The 22,793-nt window shown below is 39.4% G+C and overlaps 1 protein-coding gene across 8 annotated transcripts in view; it reads right to left on the minus strand.

The window, feature by feature from the left end:
• The window catches only part of LOC115211989 (gastrula zinc finger protein XlCGF48.2), a 38,795-nt gene that overhangs the window by 13,434 nt on the left and 2,568 nt on the right, over positions 1–22,793 (minus strand). For 6 of the 8 annotated variants that reach the window (XM_036503210.1, XM_036503209.1, XM_029780767.2 and 3 more), the window contains exons 2-3: positions 18,796–18,979; positions 14,283–15,079 (exon numbers count right to left, since the gene is read on the minus strand). In XM_036503210.1, coding sequence (XP_036359103.1) covers positions 14,283–15,079; positions 18,796–18,921 — 923 coding nt within the window. In that variant the 5' untranslated portion in view covers positions 18,922–18,979. Of the gene's footprint in view, positions 1–14,282; positions 15,080–18,795; positions 18,980–20,055; positions 20,258–21,700; positions 22,397–22,793 lie in introns of those variants that run through there. The other 2 variants (XM_036503211.1, XM_036503212.1) reach the window with 2 other exon arrangements.

Consider the following 22,793-nt stretch of genomic DNA (forward strand, 5'->3'; position numbering starts at 1 on the left):
CACTCCAAATGAAATTGTGTGTCCACACCAGCAGTCTTCTGTCTTCTATTGCTACAGCTAATTCCACTTATACCAAATTTGGCTCATTTGTGCTCCATTAATCATGAAGTAATATTACACAATAAGCAAAACAAGCTTACTTAATTTCTTTCAAGACTCTGCAAATTCTCCACTGAATTGTTAATTGCTAATTCTCATTAACCAAGTCTGCTGCCATGCAATATCATACTTTGTACAAAAACATCATAGAATCTCCCCTTCACTCAAAACTAGGGAAGGACAGATTACTTATATTCAGGGTACTATTACTTCTAAAAGCTATGAAGTTGCCAGTAGAGGTAACAGCTCTAAAAGCAAAGTCCTACTCCATAGGATAAAAGACAAAGTCAATTTGGATAGAATTTGAATTCAGAATGTGCAGACAAACAAAATGTCACTAAACATTTTGCCAGCTCACTGCCTAACCTAAATTAATATTGTATCCAATAGTACATATGTATGTATATATAAACGGCAAAATCTCTCTCTCTCTCTCTGTCCGTCCCCTTTATACAAATCCACAGTTTTTCAGTTAGAAGGCTCGCACTTTCTATGGTCATACAAAACCGTCCAAGGGTGGTCGTGCACATCTTTACATTTCCCCAGTCACCCTACAAAGCCATTAAAAATTCGATAGAAGTGACTTTTTTGTGAATTTTCTATCCAAAACCCAATCAAAATGCCCGAAACTTGATACGCCAATTGAATGCCAGCAGCTGTATGTGACTGGTTGGAGATTTGGACAGTACTCGCGTGTATGTGCGCATGCACGCAGCTGTATATTCATGCACTAGCACTATGACCCAGCATTGCTGGGTCATAGTGCTAGTAAGATTATATTCATATTATACTAGCATTTCAAGTGAAGGGTTACATCATGCTAAATCAGTTGAGACTGAAATTTCTTCTGACTCAACTTAAGGTTGAAATAGTTTACAACATCCATTTTCCTCCAACCTCTATTTTAGTCAAACCTTAGTAGCCTCATTCTACAGAAGTTGAATTTTACTTGTTATCTAATATATAAAGAAAATTCTCTTTTGTATATACAGAAATTCTTTCAAATATCTTTTAGCTACAGATGACCATGACTTTTGAACAAGCACAACCCTTGCCCATAGTAAGCTTATAATATTTTCCAACATTTCTAGTTATTTGTCAAAATAATGCTAATTCAACATCATTTTTACATTCACATTTTCCACAGTTGAATACACTGTACAGGTCTTCTCCCATTTCATGTCCTACCATTTGTTCCATTCCGATGTCATTTCTTTTGTGATTTCAACATCCTGAGATCAACTTCAACCACTTCTGCCCAAATCTCCCTTCATCTTCCTCTTGCACTGTTTCTTTCCACATGGATCTCCTGGTACTTCTTTACCCAATTACCAACATCCCCATGTATCGACTCTCTTGCAAAACATCCAATTCATCTCATACCTTGTTTTTTGCTCAGTCCATTGTCCATGCACACTTTCATTACACATCCAATGGAGGAGAACGCTAGCTTCATTTCTTTCCTGCTTTTGTATATCCTCAACATTCAGTATCTACGTCTCACTACCATGCATTATCACACTTCATACACAATCATTGTACAATCTACCCTTTGCACAAACAGAGAATCCCCTGGTGTCAGTAGAGGAAATAGCTCCCTGAATTTTTACCACCCTATTCTTATTTTGACTAGTATGATTTCAGAGTAGCCTCCACCACTGTTAATTGCATTGCATAGATAACAGAAGCTTTCAACTACTTCTATAGAACTTTTCAAACATTGTAAAGAGTACATTTTACGGTTATCTTTGAGAGAAAAATTAAAATGAAGCTTTAAAGCTTGGAACTAGTCAAAGAGTGATATGGCTAAGTTGAAATGGCAGAGATCTTCAGAAATGAAATAATCATCATCATCATTCATCGTTTAACATCCGCTTTCCATGCTAGCATGGGTTGGACGGTTCAACCGGGGTCTGGGAAGCCAGGAGGCTGCACCAGGCTCCAGTCTAATCTGGCAGTGTTTCTACAGCTGGATGCTCTTCCTAACGCCAACCACTCCGTGAGTGTAGTGGGTGCTTTTTACGTGCTACCAGCACAGATGCCAGGGGAGGCTGGCAGCGGCCACGATCGGTTGGTGCCTTTTACGTGCCACAGGCACTCTAATGTAAGAACTCGATGTTGGTAATGTAACCAATACAAATGTCACAGTATCCCATATGAAGTGATAGTTTACTCTTCAAATGCAAATAAAACTACATATGTAGCCTTATCTGAGACAATGACCTCTCAAATGCTACAGTCATAACCTACATACCTACACAGCTTGGTCACGGGTTTAAGTAGTGAAACAACCCATCACACAAATTTATATGAAAGAAAAATGTTCAGATGTTGGTTAACTGTGTAACTAGGAATGATATAAACCATGATCTGAAAATAATAGGTTTGCTGAATAACAATGAATCTCAAAGAAAGCTTCTTCTCGCAAATTTTCTTTTGTCACCTGCCTTTCTCTTTTGCAAAGTTTATGATACAGTGACAGCAGATATACTGTAAATCCTCAAGTATAATCCGCATTTTTTCCCCAAAATTTAAAGGTCAAAATCCTTAGTGCGTACTATACACGAGGTTAAAAATGAAAATTATTTTCTAAGTAATGTCCGAGTCTCTATTTGCTGTCCGGCAATGTTTATTCAGACGCATTTTGTGATGTCGAGCATGAAAATACCTTAAGCTAAGCCTGAAAGCAATGAAGTCATAAAAGAATCATCCATAACTTGCAGTAAGCAACATTTACTAAACATTATTACTGTTATTTTTTTATTTTCTGCAAACAAAATGCACAAAAAAGCTACACGTTTGCATTATGTTATATATACAATAATAATAAAGGACATTAGTGTATACATTTTTACAAACCAAGGACATTATATAGACCTCCTTGACTCAAGTTAGAGAAGGGGTTCGTATTATACAAAGGTTTAGGTTTGTCAGAGGTACAGCACCCTAAAAATCCCCTGCATATTATACTCAAGGGTGGACTATACTCGAGGATTTACGGTAGATATATAGAAGACAACCTTAGCAGTGGAAGTTCAACAAAAATCATAATCATACTATCACAATGGTTTATTCTATAAAAGATCAAAGTATCAAAAAAGGTCCTTCTTAAGTCAAAGTCTCATAAAGTCAGTTTCCTGCATGCTGACATATATTCCCCCCCACCTGGATGAGACATTGGTTTGTTACAGGAATACTCATTTTCATTAACTGAATGGACTGGAGCAACATGAAATGAAGTGTTTTGCTCAAGAACACAGCACATTGCCCTGTAACAGGAATTGAAATCACATTTTTACGATTATGAGTACAATCCCCTAAACACTAAGTCGTGTGTCTCCTGGAAAAGGGAGCCAGCCATAAAACGAAATCCAATATGCACTACAACAAATTATGCAATAAAACCATAGATATATGATGGTGTCAAAACAAAAAAAAAGCACCCAGTGACCTTTGTAAAGACTGGAATTTGGAAGGGCACCAAGCTGTAGAAACCTTGCCAAAGCAGACATTGGAGACCAACACAACCCTCAAGCTAGGCAAATCCTGTCGAACTGCCCAACCCATGTCAACAAAGAACACTGATATTAAATTATGATGATGATGATAAAATACTGAGCCTGTGTTGTACACACTAAATATGGTAACGGTGTGAAGATACATAAAGGCGTAGGAGTGGCTGTGTGGTAAGTAGCTTGCTTACCAACCACATGGTTCCGGGTTCAGTCCCACTGTGTGGCACCTTGGGAAAGTGTCTTCTACTATAGCCTCGGGCCGACCAAAACCTTGTGAGTGGATTTGGTAGACAGAAACTGAAAGAGGCCTGTCGTATATATGTATACATACATATATGTGTGTATATGTTTGTGTGTGTGTGTATGTATATATATATACATATATGTACGTGTGTGTGTATGTTTGTGTATTTGTATTTGTCCCCCCAACATCACTTGACAACCGATGCTGGTGTGTTTACATCCCTGTAACTTAGCAGTTCAGCAAAAGAGACTGATAGAATAAGTACTAGGCTTACAAAGAATAAGTCCTGGGGTCGATTTGCTCGACTAAAGGCAGTGCTCCAGCATGGCCGCAGTCAAATGACTGAAACAAGTAAAAGAGTAAAAAGAGTATGAAAGATTATCAATTCATAGCACCAAATTCTTTTATTGAACTCATCAGTTTCAGCTTTGTTGATGTTAAAGTGGAAACAAGGAAAGAGGTAGCAGCAGGAGCAGTAGCAGCAGTAGTGTGTAGGCAAACAGTTGTTTTAAGTTTGAAGTAAGGTGGAAATACTGTGTAAAGAAGATAAATATAAACAGAAGGAAGTGTTGAAACTGCAAGAGAAACTGAGTATTACTGGTAGCAGAGAGACAAGTTGTGGTTGTTGCTGTTGTTATTGTTTAGCCCCAGGGTTGTCCTGATCAGGTTGACCTATGATCAATGGCACTCCTGTGAAGACTATCCTGTCTTATTCCCAGACATTATATTTATGCAATGTAGTCCAACATTGGCACTTGTGCCTGTGCTAGTAGTGTGCCAAGAGCACCATCCGCGCATGATCGTCACCAGAGCAGCCAACTGGCTCCCGTGCCGGTGGCACATAAAAAACACCATTCGAGCGTGATCGTTACCAACATCGCCTTACTGGCACCTGTGCTGGTGACATGTGTAAAAAGATTCGAGCGAGGTCGTTGCCAGTACCGCCTGACTGGCCGCACTGCCGGTGGCACGTAAAAAGCACTCACTACACTCTCGGAGTGGTTGGCGTTAAGAAGGGCATCCAGCTGTAGAAACTCTGCCAGATCAAGATTGGAGCCTGGTGCAGCCAGCTGGTTCGCCAGCCCTCAGTCAAAATCGTCCAACCCATGCTAGCATGGAAAGCGGACGTTAAACGATGATGATGATGATGATGACAATGTCCTTCTTTTCTTTTTAAGATGGTAGAGTGTGAATTAAGAGAGATTTGGGTGCTATTTCCAACAAGTTGAGCAAACACTTAGAAGCATTCTTCTGCGGCTCATAGGGTGTGAGATAATACCAATTAGGTTTGTGAGAGGAAATATCATAGTAACTCCAAGATTCCGTTTATAGTCCTCATATATAAAACTCCTTCCAAGTCATCTAGACTCTTAAGGCCAGTTGCCCAGTTTATGTGGATTTTATATTCATCTCTGGACAGGACACCAGTCCATAGCAGGATTACTCATTTTTGCCAGCTGAGTGGACCAGAGCAATATGAAATGAAGTGGTTTGCTCAAGAACATAATGTATTGCCTGCTCCAGGAATCAAAACCACAATCTTATAATCATGAGTCCAATACCGTGACCACTAGGTCGCATACCTTCACTAGTCCACATATGTACCCTTAAGAAGTAGAAAGAACTGTTTTAAGATTACAAATGAGAAACAACTAAGGCAAAAAAAAAAAAATTGCAATATTTGGTGAGGAATTTACTCTGCAAAGCTCTGGCTGAACTTGGAGTTACAGGTCTAGCAAAGAGGAAGAACACAGATTCAACCACAAAAATGTGCAGAGAGGGCGGCCCCTAGATGGATCTGAATAAAGGGGACAGACCAGTGGTTAGCTGCTACAGCATTGCATACTGGGATATGATCAACCCTGGCTGGATCATCTGGGTGAGGGGTCAAATGTTGAAAGAGCTGAAACCCCACTTAACAGTTAAAAATTTTGCCAAGTTCAACTTTGCCTTTCATTCTTTCAGGGTCAATGAAATAAATACCAGTTGAACACTGGGTTGATGTAACTGACTAGCCCCCACCCCCAAATTTCAGGCTTTGTGCACATGGTAGAAAGGATAAGAGTCATGAATCCAAGTAATATTTTCATTTGTAATACAAACTTCAGAATACAACCAATACAAGTGTCATCCAGTCTGGAAGGACAAAGAAATCAGAGTCAATTCCTATAAATTATTTCCACCATTCTTCACCATGAGAGTAAAACTGGTAATCAAATATACAAATATCTTATTATAAGCAAAGGCCTGAAATTTGGTGGGAGGGAGCTAGTCAATTACATCAACCCCAGTGAATGACTGGTACTTATTTCATCGACCCTGAAAGGATGAAAGGCAATGCTGAACTCAACAAAATTATAACTCAGAATGAACCATCCGAACGTGGCCGTTGCCAGCTCCGCCTCGACTGGCCTCCATGCAGGTGGCACATAAAAAGCACCAACCTATCGTGGCCATTGTCAGCCTCACCTAGCACCTGTGCCGGTGGCACGTAAAAAGTACCCAATACACTCACGGAGTGGTTGGTGTTAGGAAGGGCATCCAGCTGTAGAAACACTGCCAGATCAGACTGGGCCTGATGCAGCCTCCTGGCTTCCCAGACCCCGGTCGAACCGTCCAACCCATGCTAGCATGGAAAGCGGATGTTAAACAATGATGATGATGAATGTAAAAACAGAAGAAATGCTGCTAAGCATTTTGTCTGACATGCTAATGATTCTGCTTGCTCTCCATCTTCATCAAATATACAAATATACAGACAAATGGGTTTACATATAAAAATAGAGACACGTGTGAATAATTCTTTAAATGCTTGCATTTACAAACTGGAGAAAAAGGTACTCAATTTATAGTTTTTATTTTGAGGTTGGAAGATAAGATACAACCACTAGTGCCATATTTATGATCTTCAGTAACAAGATGATCACAAATGTAAAATCTGATGGAATTTTGGCATCAAAATAATATTTGTATATGTGTATGCTCTCTCCAAATGTTGGTATTTCGGTGATGATAAAGCAATTTTGTACATCTTTTATCTACTGGTTACAGTTAGTATAAGGGAGGCAATCCTTTCTTCGGGTGAAGTAACATCAGAGAGGCTTTGCTCATGTAGAAACTGCAGGGACTCATGTAGAAACTGTGGAAAGCTGGCAGAAACGTTAGCACACCAGGTGAAATGCTTAGCAGTATTCCGTCTGCTGCTACGTTCTGAGTTCAAATTCCGCCAAGGTCGACTTTGCCTTTCATCTTTTCGGGGTCGACTAAATAAGTACCACTTACACACTGGGGTCGATATAATTGACTTAATCCGTTTGTCTGTCCTTGTTTGTCCCCTCTGTGTGTAGCCTCTTGTGGGCAGTAAAGAAATAAGAAACTGCAGGAGCTACTCAGAGGTTTTGAAAATTCTTCTAAATCCACCTCAATGCTGGTAATCCTTCACTATCATCAACAGGTATCTCAGGGTCACAAGTGTTTTGCCCTTTAGCCTGTACACATTACCTGAGTAGGGCAGCAAGAACTGATCTAGTCTTCACCTGCAGAAAGATTCCACTTGCAATCTCTAATCAATCACAACCACCTTGAGTTGGTTTCAGCTGCTGTGCCAATCTCCTTGAGATGGCTCTCTGGTCGACCTGGAAAACTGCAGTAGGTGAATTCAATGAGGAATGAGGTTGCATGCCATTGCTTGACAAGGGAAAAAAAAATACTCACTGCACACTGTAAGGTGGTGGCATTAGGAAGGGCATTCAATTGTAAAAAACATATAACAGACTGGGGCTCAGTACAACCCCGTGGCTTGCCAGATCCTGTAAAACTGTCCAAGCCATGCCAGCATGGAAAACGGATAAATAATATATAATAAATGCGCCCTTTTAAAGCGTAGCCAGGCTCATGGGCCTGGTTTCCCGGTTTCAATGGTGTATGTGTTCCCCAGCTGGACGGGATGCCAGTCCATCGCAGCGTTACTCGTTTTTGCCAGCTGAGTGGACTGGAGCAATGTGAAATGAAGTGTTTTGCTCAAGAACACAACGCACCTCCCAGTCCAGGAATCGAAACCACAATCTTACAATCATGATGCTGACACCCTAACCACTAAGCCACGTGCCTCCACATGGAAAACGGATGGTAAATGATATATATATATCATCATCATTTAATGTCCGTTATCCATGCTGGCAGGAGTTGGATGGTTTGACCAGGGCTGACAAGCTAGAAGGCTGCACCAGACTCCGGTCTGATCTGGCATGGTTTCTATAGCTGGATGCCCTTCCTAATGCCAACTGCTCCAAGAGTTGTAATGAGTGCTTTTACGTGCAACTGGCACAAGTGCCATTTGCATGACACCGGTATCTGCCACAACTGTGATTTCACTTGGCTTGATGGGTCTTCTTCTCAAGCACAACATAATGCCAAAGGTCTCAGTCATTGCCTCCATGAAGCCCAACACTCAAAAGGAGTTTTTAATGTGCCACCAGTATCAGCTACTTTCCTCCGTGAAGCCCAATGCTCGAAAGGTGCTTTTCACATGCCACTGGCATGGATGCTAGTTACGTGACACCAACATCAGCCACGACTACAATTTCACTTGGCTTGACGAGTCTTCTAAAACACAGCATATCATCAACCATCCAAGAATTTGGACCTGGAAATCTCCATTTCCAGCAACTTTGAGGGCCACCTCCCAGTGGTGTTGGGCGTCAACGAAGAGCCCTCGACTACAACAAGACGACCAAAGTTTTTTTTTTCCAAGGTCTGGGGTCTCCTGCCCCTAAGCCCTAGACCATCACCTAATCACCCTTACCCGTCTTGTTGCTTAACAACAACAACAGCATATCATCAAAGGTCTCAATCACTAGTCATTGCCTCAGTGAGGCCCAAAGTTCAAAGTTCGTGCTTCACCACTTCACCCCATGTCATCTTGGATCTACCTCCTACTACAGGTTCCCTCCACAGTTAGAGATCGGCACCTCTTTACACAGCTGACCTCGTCCATATGCATCACATGACCATACCAGCACAATTGTCTCTCTTGTACATCACATATGACACCTCTTCTGCCCAACTTACACTGTCAAACATGCACACTGATACAGCACATCCAGCGAAACATACTGGCTTCATTTCTTTCAAGCCTACACATGTCCTCAGCTGTCACAGCCCAGGTTTCACTGCTCTGTAGCATAGCCGTTCACACACAGGGATCATACAATCTGCCTTTCACTCTGAGGGAGAGGCCCTTTGTTGCCAGCAGAGGTAGGAACTCTCTGAACTTTGCCCAGCATAATCTTATTCTCACAGCTACGCTCTTGGAGCACCCACCACCACTACTAACTTGGTCACCTAGATAACGGAAGCTATTTACTACCTCTTGCTTACCTCTCTGGCAGTTGATGGAGTCTATTTTCTGTACATTTTCAGTGTTTATCGTACCTGTACACATGCCACACACACACAGAGAAAATTTCTGACTGACTCTCTGACCTGTCAATTTATTTGACCCCTGATGACTCCTAGCTCCTTAGATACCATTGACTTTGCTCAACTTCTCAATTTAAAGTGCCCACTACTACCAAATACTCACCTATGTTCATGAATGTTGAGTAATGACCAAAAGAGTATAATCAGGAATGCAAGTAGCAGAAATGGCATTCCTCCAAAGGATCTCTGAAATAATGTTACTCAACATGGTGCAGCATAACTCACAGATCAAGGAATCTCTCCAAGTCGAGCTGCTGTTTCTACACAGACAGGTCACCGCTCTGGTACTATGGACATGTGATTAGAATGTGACAGTAAAGAACTGAAAGACAGATTCTTCAAGCTAAGCCAACTGGAAGGTGACCAGGGACAGACCAAGAACAAGATGGTTGGATGGTTGGGAATCCTGCAAGAAGGTCTAATGACAGCTGCATCTGATAGGACCCTACAGAGAAGGAGCCTGAGGACTCTACTCCCATGACCCTCCCAAGAATAGCAAGTAATCAAGATGGATGGATTACCAAATCCACTCACAAGGCTTTGATCGGCCCGATGCTATAGTAGAAGCCACTTTCCCAAGGTGCTACGCAGTGGGACTGAACCCGGAATTATGTGGTTAGTAAGCAAGCTACTATCCACACAACCACTCCTGTGCCTATATACTCTGTAAATTCATTGGTGTTATGAAGGGCATCCAGCCATAGAAACCATGCCAAAACAGACAACTGGAGCCAGTTGAAAGCATGCAACATACATGAACGAAGTGAAACATCAAACTACTCTCTAGCACCCTAACCTGTTTAAGGCTGAATTTAAAGATTATAAGTATGGCCATTCAGGATTTCTTTTAAATTATTTATAAAATTTACAAAGAATTAAGCATAAGACAAAACATACAAAACTGAAAAAAAAAAGAGGATGTGTTTATCAAAAAGCTGTAAAGTAAAAAGGTATAAAAAAAAATGACTAAAACAATTTGATAAAAGAAAATCAAGAACAGCTTTTTTCACAAGTTCAGAAATCCAAAGTATAGTAAAGTTAAAACTAAAAGATAGGACAACTAAAAAAAAGCTTCGCTATCATCATTATCATTAATTGTCTGTTTTCCATGCTGGCATGGGTTGGACAGTTTGACAGGAGCTGTCTGTTTTGGCATGGTTTCTATGGCTGGGTGCCCTTCATAACACCAATCAATTTACAGAGTAAACCATGATCTTGCAATCATGAGTGCAGCACCCTAACCACATGGCCATGCAATGTCATGTATGCACAAATGAACATACATATATGTATATGCACATCAACCAGTAAAAGATTGTGTAGGGGTAGGGTTAAGAGGGAGGGGTGACAATGAAGGGAGAGGGGGAATGGAGAAGGTGGCTAGGAGTGAAGAGAGGAGAGTAGGAGTGAAGAGAAGTTAGGAGTCAGAGCAAGAAAGGAAAGGTGGGTGGGAGGAAGTAGGTGTGAGAGGAGAGGTTAGATGAAGTGGGGAGGAGAGTTGAGCCCATGTGGCACAAAGGAGTGAAGAGAGAAGATTAATCCCCGTTCACAGCAAAAATGGGAGTCCAGATGGCCCCTGTGCAAGGACAGGTGTTGCAAAGAGTGACTGGTAGAGAGGAAATGGTGTGAGACCAAGGTGTCAATGCCAAATCGGATGTCTCAGAGGTGTTCCGTGAACCGGTCGGCCAATTTGAACTCAGAACATAACGGCAGACGAAATACCGCTAACATTTCTGCCAGCTCGCAATCAAACCATCCAACCCATGCCAGCATGGAAAACGGACGTTAAACGATGATGATGATGATGATATTGCTCGTTTCCAGTCTTCCATGAAAACATGTCTGGCCGTGGGGAAATATCATTTTAATTGGAAACAGGCATGTGTTGATGAGAGAAGGGTATCTGCCTATAGAAGATCAGCTTCAACAAATTCCATTCCACTCATGCAAGCATGGAAAAGACGATGTTAAATAATGATGATGGTGAAATTAAAATGCTACTTTTCAATACTTGAACTGAAACAGTTCTGTTCCGTAAAGCATGAACAACAAACTGGAACTCTAACAAATAAAATAAAAGATGTACATCACTCTCTTTCATAATATCCATAATTTTCCACAAATAACAATAATAATACATGGCTAATTGCAAGTGCATAGATTTTTTTTTTCTCAGCTAATATAATTCTATACTCTTTTACTCCTTTACTTGTTTCAGTCATTTGACTGCAGCCATGCTGGAGCACCGCCTTTAGTGGAGCAAATCGACTACAGGATTTATTCTTAGTAAGCCTAGTACTTATTCTATCAGTTTACGTCCCCGTCATTTAACGGTGACAGGGATGTAAACACACCAGCATCAGTTGTCAAGCGATGTTGGGGGGACAAACACAGACATACAAACATATACATACACACATACATATACATATATATGATGGGCATCTTTCAGTTTCTGTCTACCAAATCCACTCACAAGGCTTTGGTCGACCCGAGGCTATAGTAGAAACACTTTCCCAAGTTGCCATGCAGTGGGACTGAACCCAGAACCATGTGGCTGGTAAGCAAGCTACTTACCACACAGCCACTCCTATGCCTATATTTAAAATGATTAATTTTGATTGCACATACTATAAAAAGGCCAATTAGTCACATTTCTGAAACACAAAAATCAAGCTACAAAATGTTATCATGTTAAAAGAGCTTTGTAAAAGATATAAGTTAATGATGATACAGCCACAGAGACCAATGGCTAAAGTAGAGTAGATTGATCACTGTTGAGTGCACAACATCAAATGCTGTATTTGATGGCATAAAAGATGCATGGGCATGTTAGACACATCCCCAATTTCAGCAGCATATATTCAAGAAAAGAAGTTTTAAGTGCTTAAAACATGTAAATATTTAAAGCAATCTAGCAGTACATTGCAAAACATTACAAAAGCACTTCAGTTTTAATAGCAATACAAGTAATAATAAAAATGTCATTCTAACTGAATATTATTAATATGGAATCAAGTGTGGCTGTGTGGTAAAAGAGCTTGCTTCCCAACCACATGGTTCCGGGTTTAGTCCCACTGTGTGGCACTTTGAGCAAGTGTCTTCCACTATAATCTTGTGAGTGGATGTGATAGACAGAAGCTGAAAGAAGACCATCATCATCATCATCATCGTTTAGCGTCCGCTTTCCATGCTAGCATGGGTAGAGAGAGAGACAGAGAGAGAGAAGTGAAGGCACGTGGCTTAGTGGTTAGGGTGTCGGCATCATGATCGTAAGATTGTGGTTTCAATTCTTGGACTGGGCGATGCGTTGTGTTCTTGAGCAAAACACTTCATTTCGCGTTGCTCCAGTCCACTCAGCTGGCAAAAATGAGTCGGGCTACGATGGACTGGCGTCCCGTCCAGCAGGAGAACACATACGCCATAGAAACAGGGAAACTGAGCCCATGAGCCTGGCTAGGCTTTAAAAGGCTACATTTATTATTATTACTATATATATAAACACACACACACGTATCTGTCTTTTGTCACCCATCACAGCTTAACACAGCACTGATATGCTCACATCCCCATAGCTTATTGGTTCCACAAAAGAGACCAATAGAATAAGTACAAGGCTTTAATGGAAAAATTAAAAACTGTGATCAATTCATACAACTAAAATTTTTTCAAGGTGGTGCCCCAGCATGGCCACTGTCTAATGACTGAAACAAGTAATAGATAGGTTAGGTAGAAGAGACTGTCTTGATTAAAATAAGTCTGCAATAGTAGCTAGCATCAGAGACAAAACTAGCTTATGGGAAACCTAGCTTTGCATACAGGACCCAGGGTGGATTTTTTGAAACCTTTCATTTTTAGACAAGAAGTGCATCTTGCATGTCATCATTTATGGTGCATTATGAACTACACCTTATGAAAATGGACAAAGGATGTCGACAGAGAGAGACAGGAAAGGGTTTCCGAACAAATGTTTGTTTTTTTTTTATTAAATGCTTACCAAAACAAATTTTCATCTTTCAAACTCAATCAGAACGATTTATGCTTGAATGAATATTAAAAACAGAGAGGCATCATTTTCAACATGGCATTAACAAACTATCAGAATTTTAATTATTTTATTCTTAGAGACAGTTGTACTTCTTTTTCTATTTCCTTATCTCCTTTCATTGCCATATTTCTGATGAAATTCACTGACTTTTGTTTCAATTAATTTTGAAAATAATGACGAATTTAGTAAAATAACTGTCATTATGAAGTTGGCATAAATTAACATAAATTAACATAAAATTAACATAAAATTTTGATGGAAGACCTTAATGCAGACCATTTTAAAATAGGAAATGTCTATCAAAAAACTAAGGGCGATCTCATGCAGATTGATATCAAAAAGGTTGAAGAGTACTTATGATTTACGATGACAGCAGCTTCTGAAATTCATCATCATCATCATCATCGTTTAACGTCCGCTTCCCATGCTAGCATGGGTTGGACGGTTCAACTGGGGTCTGGGGAGCCCGAAGGCTGCACCATGCCAGTCAGATCTGGCAGTGTTTCTACAGCTGGATGCCCTTCCTAATGCCAACCACTCCGAGAGTGTAGTGGGTGATTTTATGTGCCACCGACACAGGTGCCGGACGAGGCTGGCGAACGGCCACGCTCGGATGGTGTTTTTTATGTGCCACCGACACAGGTGCCAGACGAGGCTGGCAAACGGTCACGATCGGATGGTGTTTGTTACGTGCCCACAGCACGGAGGCCAGTCGATGCGGTACTGGCTACGGCCACGTTCGGATGGTTTTCTTATGTGCCACCGGCACTGGTACCACAAAGATACAAATTCCATTGATGTTCATCTATTTTGATTTGGTTTGATTTTGGTTTGAAATTATAATGCTGAAAACAATTCATTTATACTAGTCATTTTTTAGAAAAGGTGTACTTACCTATGATGCAATTTTGAGTCAATTTTATCATTGGTTTCTTTTAATTTTAATAAATGAGAATCAGACGAGGGAGAAGAATGATTGTTATTTTGTGAAAATGAGTATGTTTCTGATATTTCTTGTACTACAAAGTTTTCAGAAGTTGAAGAATTCTGGGGTGCTATATTTGGTTTGATTTCATCATCGATTATATTATACTGTATTTGGACGGCTTCGTTAGAAGCTTCAGAAATATTCTTAGATGAAGAACTTTCTCCAGCCTGAGAAGAGGAAAGTGAGTTGCCCTTGAAATTTAAATTTTCAACATAGAAGCTTTTATCTTTCCGTTCGGAAATAACAATGCTCGTTTCTGATGAGGACAAACTGAGAGGTTTATGGATGATTTTAGTTTTGATATTGGTACTTTCAGGTTGGTAAACCCAATTACTATTTTTATTAGTGGTTGATTCTGATGATTTGGATAATGATTCATTAAGTACTTTATACAAACAGGTGTCATATGGAGAGGAGAGAGCAGCTTTAAGTACAACGTTTTGTTCTTTTGCAGAGTCCAAGAAAGAGAGACAAAATTTTACTACAGTTTCTACTTGAAGATAAGATGCTATATTAAGCACCTCCATTACACTCTCTTCATTTAAATTTAGGAGTCCTTCATAAAGATACATTATAAAACAGTGAAGAGCATCCACGCCACGGAGATTAATTGGTAATTGAACTTGAAGATGTCCTTCACAAGGTCCATTCTGACACAATGCCAACAACGTTGGACTAGCCACCATTAGCACAGTCTTGTGAACCTACAACAAATTATTAAATATGTCATAAATATACACATCTCTATATATATAAACGGCAAAATGTCTGTCTCTGTGTGTGTGTGTGTGTGTGCGTGTCCTTTATACAAATCCACAATTTTTCAGTTAGAGGGCTCACACATTCTATGGTCATTCAAAACCGTCCAAGGGTGGTCGTGCACATCTTTACATTTCCCCAGTCACCCCGCAAAGCCATATAAAAAATCAATAGAAGAGACTTTTTTGTGAATTTTCTATCCAAAACCCAATCAAAATGCCCGAAACTTGATAAGCCAATTGAATGCCAGCTAGCTGTATGTGATAGGTCGGAGATTTGCACAGTACTCGTGTGTATGTGTGCACGCACGCAGTTGTATATGCATGCACTAGCACTATGACCCGGCGTTGGCAGGTCATAGTGCTAGTTTCATATAAATTTCATGTATGCACACACAGACACACATGCGCACATGTGCACACACACACACACACACACACACATGCAAGATATTAGCTAAGTATGTAGTCCAACATTGCTTAAATTGCAGAGGACATCAGCTGCAAAAACCTCTTTGGAAAAAGCTAGAAAAAGATGTAAGTAGCCATGGCCAGATCATATTTGGTGCATAGTCCATGTGGAGGTTGTTCTTGCATTAAAATCTCCAAGAACAAACAGCTTATCAGTTGCTGACATGGTAGCAAGGTATGAGTCCAGCAGGGCTTGGGAAAACTTGGGATCAAAGGGCATTGAAGTTAACTTAGCAAAGACCAAAGTTCTAGGAAAATGGACAGAAGAAATTCCATATTGTGTACCCTGTGTAAACTATTTTGTTGTTGTTGTTTGTTCCTTCTTGAGCCATGCCTGGCTCATAAGGGCCGGTTTCCTGGTTTCTTGGTGTATAGGTTCCCCACCTGGACGGGATGCCGGCCCGTTGCAGATGAGCTGCAAGATGCAGGAGGAAAGAGTGAGAGAAAGTTGTGGCGAAAGAGTCAGCAGAGGTTCGCCATTACCTTCTGCCAGAGCCGTGTGGAGCTCAGGTGTTTTCGCTCATAAACACACACATTGCCCAGTCTGAGATTCGAACCCACGATCCCTCGACTGCGAGTCCGCTGCTCTAACCACTAGGCCATGTACCTCCACAGCGTAAACTATTGATACATATGAGGTGCAGTGGAATCACAGAAATATCAACAGAGAAAGTAGACATTGTTTGTGGCAGGTGCACAGAAGCAATACACACTAAGGACACACAGAAAGGAGATTTTCTCAAATAGCCATGAGGTTTCCCAAAGGTTGTAGATAGTTTCTGTTATCTAGGTGACCTAATTAGCAGTGGAGGAGAATGTTCTATAAGTATAGTTGCTAGAATAAGGACCAGTTAGAGAAAGTTAAGAGAACTATTGATTTGCTGGTAATAGAAGGCCTATCTCACAGATTGTATGTTTGTTATGAATGCAGAGAATATGTGAGGAATAGAAAGAAGTGAAGCTAGCATGCTATGCTGGATGTACAACATCAATATGCATGTACAACGAAATGAAAATAAAGTAGTGGAAATGACAGAGAATAAATGGAGAGAGAGAGAGAGAGAGAGAGTAGTTGATGTATGACAACAATGAATGATACAAGAATGATGAGAGAGAGAGAGAAAGAAAGAGTGATGAATAAAGGCAGGTGATGGTAAGAGAGAGAGAAAGAGTAATGCCTAGTGTCAATGATATCGAGTAATGCAGAAGAGAGTGATTAAAGACAGTAAGAATGGTGATGGAGGGAGATTGAATAATGATTGATCTGCCATGCCTGCTGCATAGGTGGTGTGATGAGACAGAATAATGGGGAGGTAGAGATATAGATAGATGCAGAAGAGAGTGATTAAAGACAGTAAGTATGGTGATGAGAGGGGAATTGAATAATGACTGATCTGATGCCATGCTTGCTGCATAGGTGGTGCGATGAGACAGAATAATGGAGAGGCAGAGATATAGATAGATGCAGAAGAGAGCGATTAAAGACAGTAAGTATGGTGATGGATGGGAATTGAATAATGACTGATCTGATGCCATGCCTGCTGCATAGATGGTGCGATGAGACAGAATAATGGGGAGGCAGAGATATAGATAGATCCAAATCCCAATTTCTAGCAACACTACCACCAGCTTCCATGGCTAGACAAGTCTTCTCCAACAACATCAGTTTTCTGTTTAAAAAAAAACCTGTTATCTTTTTCCTCACCATACTTGAGTTTTAAATCAATTTATGACTCTTTACAAAGCACTCAGAGAACATATGTGACCATCAAAACCACTCTGAACATTTCTGGGTTGGGGTTTTTTTTGTACAACATATATCTTTTGCAATATATACTGTTCACCCCTTTAAACCAATTTTTCACAGCGTTTTTCATACTCTTTATTGCATGTAACACATAACCTTTTCCCCATCATTCCTTTATGCAGTTCTCTGGTACAGGACCCACTTTTTTCCATCCACCATGTCAGCATCCTCATCACTCAACCCCTCTGCCTAACCTCATCACCGATGTGTAGGTGGTTACATTAGATCCCTTGTGCCCAGCTCACTCTACTTTCATCCACACTTCCTGTATTGCCTGTCTCCACCCAATGTCACCCTATCTACCAGCATACACATATTCCTTTCCCTCTGGGTCTCTGAGATCCCTCTGTTATTGCTTTATCCACTGAATTACCTCCCCCTTGCCATATCACTTTGAATATTCATACCTAACTCAGAGTATTGAGTTCTCCTCTCACTCATCTTGCTTTCCCACATCCCTCATATCACTACCATTTGTGCTTCTTGCTCTGTAAAAAGAGGCTGGTAAGCAAGCACAGATATGGTGTTGTGAAGTCCCTTTAGACATGACAATGACATGGTATCTCTGTAGCACTGATGTCAAGAAAAACACACCCAGTACATCATCATCATCGTTTAACATCCGTTTTCCATGCTAGCATGGGTTGGACGGTTCGACCAGGGTCTGGGAAGCCAGGAGGCTGCACCAGGCTCCAGTCTGATCTGGCAATGCTTCTACAGCTGGATGCCCTTCCTAACGCCAACCACTCCATGAGTGTAGTGGGTGCTTTTTACGTGCCACCGGAGGCTGGAAACGGCCACGATCAGTTGATGCTTTTTACATGCCACAGGCATGGAAGCCAGTCAAGGCGCGCTGGCATCGGCCACATTCGGATGGTGCTTTTTACATGCCACCGGCACAGGTATCACAACTACAATTTCCCTTTGATTTTTATTTTGATGTTGATGTACTTGACTCAATAGATCATTGTAAAAATAAGCAATCACATCATTGAAATCTTGAATCTACAAGATAATGCATTACTAATTCAAAATAAGCAATACATTTAACAGAGTAATCTGAATGCTAAAATGGGATCTTTTCACTTTGACCGGCAGATTTTCATATGACGTCGCCAGAAAATGTTACGGCAGAAATTGAATTCACCTCAATAGACATCATTGATTGGTTGAAATTGCCCAAATGCAAGAAATTAAACAACAAATATGTTACAAACTACAGAATTTTCTTAATAAAGCCAAGAGAAAAAGATATTTTATATACACATTCTACCAGTATACGAAGTTTAAAATTTTTTAGTTACATAGAAATTATTTTAAAAATCTGCCAGTCAAAGTGAAAAGATCCCTAAAACGTTAACAAGGAATTGAAGAGAATTCTTACTTTAATCTTATATGATCCAGCTTGAACAGTAGCATCACAGAGAGTTTGTTTTTTCCATAATTCACAAAGCACAGTCATTGCTTGAGAGCCATGGTCTTGATCCAGGTAAGCTTGTTCATATACCATTTTGCAGGTATATTACAACAGTAGGGGGAATTCAGAAACATAGGAATTCAAGGTATACCTGCAAATACAATAGAAATATTATAAAAACTGATGACAGTTGCACTAGAAACATTTTCCCTGGATATATGTGTTGAAATTTGGGATGTGTCTATTATGTTCATGTGACTTTGTAAGCATTTTTGATGAAATTTCTTGAAATATTCCTTATTAGAAAGCAGTAATGACACAAAAGAATTAAGGAATTATTGTTTTTGCATCCTTCAAAACTTCCTTGCTTCCTGAGATTCGCCAACACTACACCTGATTTTCTCCCCTCCATACACACACAAGCATGTATCTGACTCATACACTGTTCCCTTCCCAGACATTTGTACATTACTGCATATGCTTTATACACACTTTTGACAAGTTGTGGTGCACCTGAGCACTGTATACAATAATTTCATTATATTATATTAAGTCAAGAAATTTTTTATTAATTCATCATTATCACCATTTAACGTCTGCCTTCCATGCTGGATGGTTTGACAGGAGCTCGCAAGACAAAGAACTGTGCCAAGTTCTGCTGCCTGCTTTGGCAATGTTTCCAAGGAAGGATGCCCTTCTTAACACCAACCACTTTACAGAGTGTATTGGGTGGTTTTTACATAGCATCACACACAGTATTGTGTGTAAATTGTAAAAACAAAACCCTGAGGACTATTTATATAGAACAGACTTAATTTGAGATAATTAGAAGAAATAATAAAGACAACTAGTAAAAGTAATTTTGTAAAAGCATACAATCAGGATTCAAAATTAAGGACTAAAATTCTTATGCTAAAAATGGTTGAGGATGTGTGTGTGTATCATTATTAGTATTATTTTATAGCTCCTTATGTGCAATGTACTTTGTAAATATTCTAAGTGCACCAGAACTTTCTTCAATTAATATGCTCTGTTGTTTTCCACCATTAGTCTTACCTCAGTTTTGACAGATGAGCAGACCTACGGTTAAAAGCGGTCCAGCCTTATTCACCTCGATTTTTTACATACCTATGTCAATGTTCTACAAGGCTTTCTTCAATTTTTTAAGATAGGAAAATATAAGTTAAAGGAATTTGATGGCTACTTCCAAGAGGTCAGGCAACTTACCATTGACCCAAAGATGAACTTATGTTGGATTGTCTGCCCTTAGTTATACAATTATCTTCCTTGGGCTTGTTTTGTTTAAACATGTTTTATAGAATTAGTCTTCACGTGCAAACTAATTGTACCCGTTAAAAATTTTAATTCCGGGTTGAGAAACATTGATTTATGAGACATAATCAATACTAGTCACTAGAGCTAATAGAAGCTGAAAAACGTTAAGACAAATTCTCAGAATTTTAATAAACCTTTCAAAAGAATGACTGTGGATCAGAGGTTCTCAACTGAGGTCATCCTAAGATTTTGTTGTTAAAAATTATGTGCAATAAACTGGTTATGCTTCTACAACACATAAATTATTTTAACAACTTTTTGTACAATTCCTAATAATATTTAATTATAAAAGCATAAATAGGGTTTTTTTAAATACTGAAATGCTTTAAAGGTCCACCAGAGAAAAATAGGATTCAAAGGTAAAAAAAAAATGAGAACCACTGCATTAGATGATTCAAAAAGCAATATTTTATTGAGATTGAAGAGGGAAGTGAAAACAAGAGAATGTACAAAGAATGAAAAATAAATGGCTTGAGTGTAATCTATTGGACATTAAATATGAATCTAAGGAATAGACAAATATGTAGGAGGGTAGTGGATGCTAATTTGAAGTGTATTTGTTTATCAAAGAAATGAATCAAGTGGCAACAATATAATTCAGTAATATTGGGAAATTCTAAAAACAAAACCCTGAGGACTATTTATATAGAACTGACTTAATTTGAGATAATTAGAAGAAATAATAATGACAACTAGTAAAAGTAATTTTGTAAAAGCATACAATTAGGATTCAAAATTAAGGACTAAAATTCTTATGCTAAAAATGGTTGAGATGAAGTGGAAGCACTCCATCGGTTACGACGACGAGGGTTCCGGTTGATCCGAATCAACGGAACAACCTGCTCATGAAATTAACGTGTAAGTGGCTGAGCACTCCACAGACACGTGTACCCTTAACGTAGTTCTCGGGGGATATTCAGCGTGACACAGAGTGACAAGGCCGGCCCTTTGAAATACAGGTACAACAGAAACAGGAAGTAAAAGTGAGAGAAAGTTGTGGTGAAAGAGTACAGCAGGGATCACCACCATCCCCTGCCGGAGCCTCGTGGAGCTTTAGGTGTTTTCGCTCAATAAACACTCACAACGTCCGGTCTGGGAATCGAAACCGCGATCCTACGACCGCGAGTCCACTGCTCTAACCACTGGGCCATTGCGCCTCCACAATGAGATGAAGTATAACTTCATAGGAAGCAATACATGATATCATAATTTAATGAATACCAGTTAAATGATCATCAATTTATGAATAACCTTAAAATTTTGAGATCAAATTGACATTAGTTTATCTACATTATTTCTTTTTTACATAACTCTCCAGTCACATGTATATTAATTGCCATTTTTTTTCTTTAAAATATTCTTCTAAAATGAACTTTATCACATAAAATCATCAATGATTACCAGCTCACAACAGACAACAGTTATTCTCCTTTACATGTAGCATCTTCTGTAAACACTACATGTTCATAAACAGAGCTATCTTGCCCGTGTCAAATCAGTTGACTTCATTGGAATTTGTTTCAAAAGTTCAGTTTACCTTATTTTATATCAATTTATTGAATACCTTGTCATCGTTGCCAAAGGCCACTGAATTGCACAATTGTTGTCGTCAGAAGAGTTAATTTCTGTACAACAGTCTGAAACACAGCAAACTAGTTCTAGTCCCAATGAGCAACTCTAAACAACTTACTCATCGCAAGCAACAAACCATCAAAACTCCATAAATCTTGAACCGTGAATTCCTAACTCAGATCTTAGGTACACATCAGATATTACTTCAATATTTTATGTACCTTTTTTGTCCTTCCCACTTATCACGCCTAGGAAATGGAGCAGCTGTCAATCGTACATAAAGTCTGTCACCTAACTGAGAAGTATCATTTCTCTGATGTTGCTGAACATTAGATTATTTGATCATACATAGCTAGTAAAATTTCTATTGAAGTATAGACAATATCTGCAAGATGACAAAACAGCTGTGGCCAACAAACGAGCCCTCAATTGGAGGTTAGGTCGATCAAAACTGACGTAATGCATACAAGTCAAATCACATGGTAATATGATATGAATCGCTAGCAAGCTGGGCAAAACGCTTGGCGGCATTTCGTTCATTTTTATGTTCTGAGTTCAAGATCCCACCCAGGTAGACTTTGCCATTCATCCTTTCGGTTCGATAAAATAAATACCAGCTGAGCACTGGGGTCGATATAATCGACTTACCCAATTCCCCGAGCTTGCTGGCTTTGTGCCAAAATTTGAAACCAAATATCAAATGCTGAAAATTGACATACTAATTGATTTGGATTGTTGAAAATATTGATTTAAACACTGTCTACACACAGAATAGATTTACAAGTTTTACTTGTTACAAATTATTTAAGTCAAATCGATTACTCCCCAACCTTTCATTATTAGAATAATAAAGAATTTTTTATTAAATACGCCAGAAATAATTTTGTTACAGTAAACCATAATTAGGATATTAATTTCTAATGAATTTACAGAGAGTAATAACAATAAACTTATATTTCATGCTTACAAACTCTTCCGAGAGTTAAAATTATTTGCTCATAAATCTAATACACACACAACACTGCTATATATATATAGTCTTAGAAAGTAATCTGTTG

This window comes from Octopus sinensis, linkage group LG5, assembly GCF_006345805.1.
Source record: "Octopus sinensis linkage group LG5, ASM634580v1, whole genome shotgun sequence".
Taxonomy (NCBI): domain Eukaryota; kingdom Metazoa; phylum Mollusca; class Cephalopoda; order Octopoda; family Octopodidae; genus Octopus; species Octopus sinensis.